Here is an 11,059-nt window from a genome sequence, read left to right on the forward strand (position 1 = left end):
ACAAATTATTTATAATATATTTTTTCGACTTCTATTTGGTTTCAGGGTATATCAGGAATATAATCAAGTTTTGACAGCATGGAAAAGCTGAATACAGAACTTTTCTTGAAGAACTGTTACATAATGCAAGAGAATGAAAGACTAAGAAAGCAAGCCAAGCTTCTTGACCAAGAGAATCAGGCTTTGTTGTATGAGCTGATGAAAAAGAAATTGTCAAAAACAAATCCACAATCTAAGATTGAACTGAATGAAGGCTCCTCCTCCACTCAAAATCCCAAAAGCTCCTCCAAACCTTGATCAAGTTCGTACAGTTATATGACTTCATCAATCCCAATAAGTACTCCACACTCATTGTATGTTCTTTACAAAATCGTGTATTGACATTGTCCACAATGGTGTTTTACTTACATATATAAGTATAAAATATTAATGTATTGGAGTTCATGTTTCATTGTAGCAATGTGATGGTATATTTTCTTTTGGCCATTTTATTTCTCAGTTCTCACCTGTTAATTAATAAATCAATTATTTTTCTTTTTGGGTTTCGTGATTTCAAAATGAAGAATGCTAGCAGGCAACTCATTACTGAGAATCTCAATGTCAAAAGATGTGCTTTTCGTGAGTGGCGTATATCATGCATGCAAATTTATTGCTAGCGTTATAGTTTTCGGTCTTCATAAGAATTAAAATTTCTTGAGTATGAAATGGTGAATCGATATAAAACAATATTTCACGCTACTGTATATTAGGTTCGGTATTGATACGTTCAAGTTTTGATTTTTAAGTCCATGTGACAATTTTTATATAAGTCGAACCGTGCTTACATCGCTTTGGACTGTTTTTTTCAAATTTTTAAACACTCAATTAAAGATCTAACATCTCAAAAAAATGATAAAATGATTTTTGAATTTAACCGGTATAATTGTTTGGAAAATAATATAAAACATTAGGAGGGTTGAATATAATTTCCAAACGAAGTGAATGAGGGTTTCTAAATTATTTTTTTGGGAATCAATAACAATTCTAATTTCAATAAAGTAATTGTTGTTTTTTAAATTAATTTAAAATAATCGTTTTTTTTGGGAATAAATACAAATTGGTTCTAAAATCCTAAAATAATTATTTTTCCAAAGATTTCAAAATGAGGAATGCTAGCAGGCAACTCATTAAGAGTCTCAATGTCAAAAGATGTGCTTTTCTAATAGTTATTAGAAAGATTTTTCTAAATTAAATAAAAAGAACTTGTTCTAATATTAGCTAGATTTATTGGGGATAATTATATAATTTAAGTGATATTAGAGAGGTTTTCTAAATTTTTAAAAAATCATTTTTGTTAAAAACATTTTTGTGAAAAGAGGTATTTTAAAAAAAGCAACTTTTCAATAAAAATTGCCTACTCGATAGTTTAGATGAGTTTTCTTAAAACTATTTTATGAAATGTATTTCGCGTTATGTTTACCGATATTTTTGGCATATTGATAAATCACTAAAATCTAAAACATCATTAAATTTCATTTGCCTTTCACAAAGAAAAATTTTAAATGATTTCAAAATTTCAGATATTTTAGTTTTTATATTCGAAAACATGTTTTTGAAAACCGAAATTCATAAAACAATTTTTTCATTTGGAATCACGAACTATGAAAAACTATTTTTATATTGTTGCTCTAAACAAATTTATTTTTTTAAAAAATGTTTTTTCACTCATAAACACTTTTTTGGCAATAAATAAATAGGATCCAAACACCATCTTATAGTTTTCCCAACCTTCATTTCAATTAAAATTTCCTTTTCTTGAGTATGAAATGGTGAATCGATATAAAAACTTTTAATAAAACAACATTTCACGCTACTGTATAAAGGTTCGTATTGATACGTTCAAGTTTTATTATTAGTTGATGATATATATATATATTTATATATATATATATATATATATATATATATATATATAATATATATATATATATATTGTTGCTCTACAAATTTCCGTTTTTATCTACAAAGGTACCAAAATAAATCAATTTGATGGATAAAAATTACAAACCAATAACCATCTTACTTTTCCCCATAAATTCAACAAGAATCACCTTTCATTGTATTGGGAAAACTTTTTTTTAGCAACAATATGACTTTGTTGACTCACTGACAAAGTCACCGTTAGGAAAGCTCTAAATTGTATAGGAGTTGACGACATGCAAAAGTGATTTAAGTTAAATTTCACATCTTGGTGATAAAGAAGAATTTGGTCACACGATACATCGATACTGAAACTGAAAGTAACCAAAATAAATCAATTTGATAGATAAATAGTATAGGGAGTAACTCTCAAGTACAAAAATGTCGAAAATGAATATTGATTGGGTATGACACTTTTTATTTTTATAACTCTCAAATACCGGATAAATTAAATGTTCAGTATACCCTTGATATGAATAAAACGGATTGGGATGAAATTCAAGTATACTCGTGAACGAAATATTAAACGCACCAATTCGCATTTTAAACGACTAGTGTATTTAACATTGAACATTGAATGTTCACATTCAACATTCGTATGAACATTCAATGTTCATCATTTTCTGGATATGAACATTCAATGTTCATACATCAATATATTGTATAAGGTACATTCACCTATTTGGATATGAACAATCATTGTTCATACACCAGCAGAAGGTATGAACACTCATTGTTCATAGTAAAATAATATAAATGGTAAAATTGGAAAATATTTATTTTAAATTCGGACCATTTGTCTTTAAGGGTTATTTTCACGAAAGTGATATGACTGGCATTTAAAAAAAAAAAAAATGGTCGGGCCAACTTATTTTGTCCTTGAGGGTTACAAAATTTGAAATCGTGGGTTCGTGAGTTACTAATTGGTAGAATTTGGTCCTTTGTGAGTTACTCACCAAAAACCGTGTCCTATAGACTTCATTTTCTCTAAAATTGGGTGTTAGGCCCAATTTCTTGTAAATAGTAAGTTGAATCCAAGAATTGTTTGAGGAGCTCTTTATATCGATAACTCCTGGACTACTCATTAGAAACACTTTTAAACAACAATTGTAGAGAAAAAAATCGCTCCCGAGCGTTTAGGAGCGAAAAATCTCCTAAGTACTCATCCACTAGACATTTATTATATTTTAAATATTGATTCACTATAGTTAAATTAAATCTAACCAAATATTTATTTTGTTTCTCTCTCCAAATCATTATATTAATTCTTCTATATATATATATATATTTTTTGTGTTTCCATAAAAATAAAATAAAATTAAATTATTAATTTTCAATTGTAGATTTTTCAAGGGGTTTCATTCATTCAATTACAACACGAATTTCTCAAATTTATTTTTTATTGACTATTATCATCGGTATTTTGGATTGTAATAAAATTGCATTTTGTAATTGTATTTACGTTTCTTTAATAATTATGATAAAATTTAGGCATTTGTTTTCATAAATGTTAGAGTGGTTTTTTATTTTTTTGTTTTACCAACAATAATTTTTGAAAAAATTCATTGTATATATATGTGTGTGGAAAAGCAAATAAATGAAAGATTTGTAGAAAAAAAAAAATGGAATGATTTGAAGAGATAATAAAATAAATATTTGGTTAGATTTTAATTAAATATAGTTAATCATTAGTTAAAAAGATGGTGGATGGGTGCTCAGGAAACTTTTCGCTTCTAAAACGCCGAGGAGCAAAAATTTTCTTACAATTGTACTTGCTTCTTAAGATACAATAAAACTTTCAAACATTTGTAATCATGCTTTAACTAATCAAATTTAGAACAATTGAAATCCTATTTGCTTTATGAATTCTTAACTAATTAGCAAACCTAAATTAAAATAATAGATGAAACATATACCGAAAGGGAAACTCTGAATCGATCCTGTACTTAGTCAAAGAAATAGGAAACCTAAACCAAAAACCAAGCTCCTAATTAATTAAGAACTTATAAAACTAATTAAATGATTGAAAATATAAACAATATTATAATAAACCAAAAATGCTTGCTGACATCAGCATTATTATTATTACGATGTCAATGTTTATAATTACTACACCCTTTCATATCACCATTTTATGCGGCACGGAACGAGGTCGAGTTCAGGTCGGATATGGCCATACTCTACACCCGACTATTTCCACCATACTGAACCTAAATGGAATCCAAATGTTCCACCCGAACCATACCCAAATATGATATATATAGAAATGGACCCAAACCTGGCCCATTTGGGTTTGGGTTATACATGGCCCGATTTCTTGTCCTATCCTATGTGTATATACATCAACATTTACAAATTGAAGCTATTGTAACAACCAAATAAAATATTTTAGGGTTTTTTAGACATACCTCCCACTTATAATTGGGAATTAGACATAACCTCATACTCTAATTTTTTTTAGATGCCCCCGCCCCCATTTTTAACGCTTGATGCCGGTTAATAATTAGGTTTGACTCTCATTAATTGTTAGTTCAAATTTCTATTTTTTTTTCTAATAAAATAATAATAATAATCTAAAACTCCCATGAGAACGAATATGCCCTCAATGCCCATCAAATACATGAATTAAAACTTTAAACACCCGTTGAGTTTTCATGTTTGTAAAATAGTATAATAGAAAGACTTGATTTTAAATAGCAAATTGCATACGAAATAGAAATCATTGAGGGTATATTCGGTATTTCATCATGAGAGTTTTAGATTGTTATTTATATTTTTTATTGGAATAAAATATAAAACTTGTACTAACGGACAATGAGAGTTAAATCTAGTTGACCGACATCAAGTGTTAAAGTGGGGAGAGGGGGCATGTCTAAAGAAAATTAGAATGGGGTATATCTAATTCCCAACTATAAATTGTGGGTTGGGGGGGGGTATGTCTAAAAAACCCAATTTTTAAATGAATAAACATTTTAAAATATTGTGTTGACTTCTAAAATATCCACCACGTACTCTGTTTTTAAATGAATATCCACCACACAAAACTAAAATATTTTGTGAATATCCTCTATAATTGGGTTGGGGGTACATGTCTAAAGAAAATTAGGGGTCTAATTCATTATAAAAAGGGAGGAGTTATGTCTAATTCCTAATTATAAAGCGCGGAGGGGGTAGGTCTAAAAAACCCAACTTTTTAAATGAATAAGCATTTTAAAGTACTGTGTTGACTTCTAAAATATCCACCACTCTGTTTTTTAAATGAATATCCACCACCCAAAACTAAAATATTTTGTGAAGATCCTCTATAATTGGGTTGAGGGGGTTCAAATAGGGTAGAGATTGGGCTGGGTTCAAGTCGAATTTAACCATATCTGAATCATATTTTTTTTTTTTCATAGTTTTCAAATCCGAATTTTTTTAAATATTTCTACCAAATTCGAATCCAAACAGTATAACTAGAAATTCGTATTTAATTGAAATGAATTGGATAATTTATTATTTCCCCGAACCTGATCAGGTCATATTGTATCCGACCTGAATTCAAAAACAGATATGTTTCTTGACCCGAACCCTACCCAAATTTGATTCAGTTTGGGATCGGATCAGGGTCAACCCGACCCAATTCCCTCAATGCTATCGTGCAATGTACACACATCTCAAGCTTTTTGGTGCTAATCTCGATGCACATAAACGGTGGATGAACACGTTTGTAGCAATTTGATCCCTCGACCCGGTTTTAAACGAGGTGAATTATTTTGTAAAATCTCAAAAACATTCCATTTATGCCGACTAAATAATTCCTAAATACAGATTTAGAAATCTTCTCATTTTAGTAACTTGGACCAAATGAAAAACTATTTTGTACTTCATTGACCCAACAAAACAAATATAGATCCTCCATAAGTCAGAATTCACACTTAATTACAGACAATTCCATTTAGCTTCTCCTCCACACCACCATGGCTCAAACCCCCTTCGACAAAAACATAGCAGCTCCACCAATTCCCCAATAAAAAAAAAACCATGTTGGTTTCAAATTTGAACACAAGTTCCAAGCTCTACCCATTTCAACTATGCTGCGTTGCTTCTCCTTACCAAATCCATACCCAAATTCACGAGACGATGAAACACCAACAAGATCTAATTCTCAACCCTCACCTACAGTCAGCCTCACACATGAATACTCCCTAGCTGTCCAAACCAATTCCTACACCGAGATATGGTCTAAAATCCACATTCACAATCCCGAGGAGGAGCACCACAATAATATCAATCATTACCAAAATCAAGTGAGTACGTCCACCTCCTCATCTCATCATTTAGTCTCACAAGTCCTTCACCCAAACCGCGAACTGGTTGACCAAGCACTTCACCGAGTCAAACCAACTACTTTGACTAAACTCGTTTCCACTTATTTCGAGCACAGTGAAAAAACTTCTTACCTTCTCTGCTTGCTTGTTCAACACAGCATTAAAAAAGCCCGTGTTATTTACACCCCACTCAACGATTTACTCCAAATCCTCCCACTCGACTCACTGAGTCAACTCCAATGTGACCGAGTTTACGATGTGTTCGTGGAATTCAATTTATTTGACAATCCATTTCCACACCCAATAAACGAAAACTTTAAAGAAACGCGTTTGGGTTTCGTGGAACTGAAGCAACAACTAGACCAACGTCTCAAAAAGACGCGTAAGAAGAACAGATTTATACGCAACTCAGTACTTTGTTTAACCACATTGGTGTCAAACCCATCACAAATATCATTTCCATCAAAACTAGATAAAAATAAGTTGAAACATATAGCACAACTTGATGCAGCAGCTAAAGGAGTCTATGTATTGAATAATGATCTTGATACTATTGACCGACTCGTTTCGAGATTGCATGCAGTGGTTGAGAGTGATAAAGTGTTGATTAGGATTGGTATTGAAAGGGGTAGAGATAAATATCCAATTCAAGAAGTGGTCAAACAGCTTAGGAAGAACCATTTGAATTTTTTTAATCAGTTGAAAGACCTTGAGGAACACGTTTGTCTTTGTTTCGCGACCGTTAATCGCGCCAGGTCTTTGCTTCTACAAGAGATTCATCTGCAAGAGGAGAATAAGTAATGTAATGTAATTTTTCTATACTTTTTTTTTAATCTTATAGTTCATAAGATTTTTGTTTGTAATGTAGTTGTTTTTTTTTTATTGTTGTTCACTTACAAATACTTGGAAGAGTTATTTTTAGCCCTATATACATTAATAAGAAAATGTTTCGTTAGTAGGACTTGGCATTCTTGTTGGAAAGAATATAGTCTAGTTTCATTCCACTATCTGTGTAATTGGAAAACAGGGTGTACCTGTTTTGTATACTTTTTACCTATAGCAGTGGAGTAGTACATTTATTTCAGTGTGACACAGTGGTGCTTTAACATGAAAGGGATAGTATGTACCATGTAGTGAAACATATCTAGAATAATAAGAGACAATATTTGAAGAAAAAAACAAATATCTAAAGCAATAATAAGTACACAAAATTGCTGCTGGATTAACTTTACAAGCAGCTAGTCACTACTCATCCTGATTTACTATGAGATGAAAGACTTTTGTAGTTTTCTCTGTTCTAAATCTTCTACATAATAAGTATGAAGTTTGGAAGAAAATGATCTTCTATTCTACTGCTGAGTTGTAATCATTCGCAAGCATTGTAATTATGAACTGTTTATTGCTCTGACGACTCTCGAACTTGACCAGCAAACGACCGTTGTAATTAACTAGTCTCTTCATAAATCATTACCTAGACTTGTCAAAAACAGAAACTCCAGTTAGCACTAGTAAGCAGATTGTTATCATCTGAAACTTGCATTATTAGTCATGTAATTGAAGATATCGATAGAGGAGAAGGAAAACATTTGCAGAGTGGGAGGATATAAGGTTAGAGCATTAAACCTTGTTGCACACGGGGCAAGTGTTGCTCCTTTCCATCCATTCGAGGATGCATCCCAGATGATAATGATGCTTGCATTCGGGGACTATCTGTGGGTTCTCCTCGTCATAATCTGCAAGGACCATAACCTATTAGGTTAATAAAACAAGAACAAGTCAGCCTATTAGGGAAGTTATATTGGTGTGTGTTTATATTCATAGTATCATCCAAATTTTTGGTGTACAATTTTGAGAGGGTTTTTGACTAAGAAGCAAACTATACTTGCTTTGTGTTTCATGCGACTAATATAAATCATGCTCAACTCTTCTGCATCCCAATCAATGGTCTTAATTATCATATTGAGACTATCCTGTATTCTAAACTATTGCAATCAGTTTACTTCAATTTTCTAGTTTCTTAGATTTTCCTCAATAAGCTGAATTCTGAAGAGAACACCAAGAAACTCATGCAGAACTAACAAACAGGAACAGAGAAAATGTCATCGTTTTAGGTTGTACTGTCAGACCAGCATTCTGCAACCTAGAATATCTTTCCTTAGTACAGATGCCAACTCTGACTTTCTCAAGCATAATTTTTTTTTTCTTAAGCATAATGTAGTCTTGCTAGTGGAATCAATGCGAGATCAGGAAACAACAGTTGGTATAACGATGTTCTAACTAATCATATTGTAGTCTTGCTAGTGAATTGAAGATATCGAAGTAAGTGTTCCTATTCCTCCCAAGTCCCAACAATCAGCCTGTTTGACTTTTTTCTTCCGGTAAAAACAATTTCTTAAAAGGAGAAAGCTAATGAACACTTACCATCTAGACAGATTGGACATTCATCTCTATCTTCATCTTCCATTGTAGGTGGAGGAAGCAAGTCGCTTCTCTTAGATTCTTTGCAGGCGTCATCTGCTTCAAGATTGTTCTCATAGAATCTATTTTCTTCTTTGTTACTTGCAATGATATGAGTTGGTTCATCTGCCTGATTTGCAGTGGCAGTAGTAGTCACTGGAGCGACCTGACATTCGACATCAGGTGCTGTGGGATAGTTTAGAAACACCGGAGAAAGTTCTTCAGCACTGTCTCGGGCTGCATCTGCAGAAAAGGGTATTTTTATCGTTAACTGCATAACAATTGGTTAAATATATCATTCTATTCTATGTGCAATTACATACAGTGGACCACAAAAACGCATACCATGGACTGACGACAATCTGGGTTCATCAGCTTCATTTGTACTTGTAGCAGTAGTCACTCGTGCTACCTGTTGATCTTGAGTATGCACCCTTGTTATTAAGCGTTCGTCATGTGTTGTCTGGATATTCAGTTCATCTGCCTGATTTGCATTTGCAGCACCAGTCACTCGTGCAACCTGTTGGTCTTCAGTATGTGGTCTCTGAATCTTGTTGGGCGTTGTTAAGTGTTCGTCACGCACCCTTTGAGCAATTACACCTGCAGCAAAGGGCTTTTGGTTTATGAATGCAGGAAAATTGGTTAAATCAATTATTCTATTTTCAATGACTATATTGGACCCAAGATTACCATGGATTGATGACGATACTGGGTTCCCCAATCTGTTAGCAGACTGTGCCTGGTTTGCAGAACAAACAAAATTCATGTTATTTTCAATACAAGCATGAGTATTCCGAAACTTGTGAGTTGGAGAAAGTAACAGTATATCTTCAAAAATCACACCACACCATTTACTTCAAGTTGATATTTCTTGACGGGAAAGCAAACAACAGTGCCATTATACATGTTGAAGCAATGCAGTTTCTTTTGGTGTGTTGTCCTTCCAGATCACATAACATATGCATACATGCGATTCAGTGAGTTATTGTCTTGAGTGTTCTATAAGAACTGGATCATCTCGAGAGTTATATGGAATAAATACACAATTTTTTGCAGTAAGGATGAATAGAGATGAAAGGTAACACTAATTTGTTTATATGGGTAACACATGAGAAAAGTGTTCTAAGTAATTTGCAGAATGAGTAAACAGAAAGTTGGGCAATTCTCTAGTAGGAAGATGGAAAAAACAAAGAAAAGAGAGCGGCAGGGAATGTGAAGCTCGTCTAGACTCTCTGATTCTAACTCCAGATACTTGGTTAACACATTCTGTTACCGATTTCCGGTTTTCGTCAGGCATTGCGACAGGTTGATTGATCTTTTTTAAATTTTGTACACAACAATCAACATAGCAGCATCACAATTAACAAGAATATCATTTTGCCAATCATCATATAGAACAAAAATCCTACATAAAAAAGCCTTCATCAATGTGCAATTCCTATTCCTTATAAAGATATATCTACCTATACTAGTGGATTGTTAGGTAGCTATAAGTTATGCAGCACAAAACAATATGGTGATCAAAGAGTCCTTGGAAACAAGGACAAAGCTAAAAACAATATAAACAGAGAAGTTGAAGGAGGATTACTGGAACCACACTGCTGTTGGATCTCCGGGAAACTGCTGTCCTATCCCCAGAGACGGAATATGCGTGCTTGTGAAGATTTGCATTAGGATGCACTGCACAACAAGCGTTACCCATTGCTTTTTTGCCAAGTTCTTTCTTCAAAACCAACTACGGAACATCACCCAATCTGCTTTCAGTCCTTGGTTGTTCACTTGTTCCAACTGCATAGTAAAATATCTCCTTTAACCAAGAATAGAATAAGAATCCCACAGAGAGAAAGTAAGTAGAGCAACTTTAAGTAGTTTCCAATAACTTTCTATAGTTAAGAAAGATAAGAAGGAAGGGAGTTAGTCGACTACTACAACTTACTTTGAGAGTCCATTAAGTTTCCACTACCATCTCTTTATGATATATTCTTTGGTTCCTCTATTATCTTTGTATAAAAAACATAACAAACAAACAAAAGCACCTAAGTTTAAACATTAAAGGACTCTTTTTGTCTTTTAAAAAGACTACTGAGTTTTCCATACTAGTCTATGTATTATTCCTTGTGTTTGTATTGTACTGTATTTCATATGTTTTAAAAAAAGTTTTAAGAATACGGATACGATTTTAGACGATAAAGAATGTAGTGTAATTTATTACCTGATGAAATAAACGACGTGTTATGATTGTTATCTTTCTTTTTCTTTCCCTGTTTCTGTTCTCAACATTTTGAGATGAATTTGTAGTAGGTGTAAAGGAGTGTTTTGGTTTTTCTTTACAT

General features: G+C 32.6%; 2 protein-coding genes across 7 annotated transcripts; one reads left to right on the forward strand and one right to left on the reverse strand.

Moving 5' to 3' along the window:
- Positions 1 to 5,812: 5,812 nt before the first annotated feature.
- LOC147491371 (transmembrane protein, putative (DUF677)) lies at positions 5,813 to 7,230 on the forward strand. The gene has a single exon (XM_086565663.1). It carries the CDS (start codon positions 6,033 to 6,035, stop codon positions 7,068 to 7,070), a length of 1,038 nt encoding a protein of 345 aa, XP_086421789.1. The 5' UTR covers positions 5,813 to 6,032; the 3' UTR covers positions 7,071 to 7,230.
- Positions 7,231 to 7,434: 204 nt separating this feature from the next.
- LOC147491372 (uncharacterized) lies at positions 7,435 to 10,695 on the reverse strand. Of its 6 annotated transcripts, XM_086565665.1 has the most exons (7): positions 10,663 to 10,695; positions 10,315 to 10,514; positions 9,417 to 9,465; positions 9,072 to 9,326; positions 8,691 to 8,969; positions 7,893 to 8,002; positions 7,435 to 7,740 (listed from the first exon to the last, which is right to left on the reverse strand). In XM_086565665.1, exons 2-7 carry the CDS (start codon positions 10,426 to 10,428, stop codon positions 7,714 to 7,716), a joined length of 834 nt encoding a protein of 277 aa, XP_086421791.1. In that variant the 5' UTR covers positions 10,429 to 10,514; positions 10,663 to 10,695; the 3' UTR covers positions 7,435 to 7,713. The 6 variants fall into 6 exon arrangements, 4 of the variants coding, with proteins under 4 accessions (XP_086421791.1, XP_086421792.1, XP_086421790.1 ...); XR_015198455.1 differs by lacking the exon at positions 10,663 to 10,695 and having other exon boundaries at positions 7,893 to 8,018; positions 10,315 to 10,613; XR_015198456.1 differs by lacking the exons at positions 10,315 to 10,514; positions 10,663 to 10,695 and adding an exon at positions 9,570 to 9,978 and having other exon boundaries at positions 7,893 to 8,018.
- Between the last annotated feature and the right edge of the window lie 364 nt (positions 10,696 to 11,059).

The sequence above is a fragment of the Coptis chinensis genome, chromosome 6 (genome assembly GCF_015680905.1).
Source record: "Coptis chinensis isolate HL-2020 chromosome 6, ASM1568090v1, whole genome shotgun sequence".
Classification (NCBI taxonomy): domain Eukaryota; kingdom Viridiplantae; phylum Streptophyta; class Magnoliopsida; order Ranunculales; family Ranunculaceae; genus Coptis; species Coptis chinensis.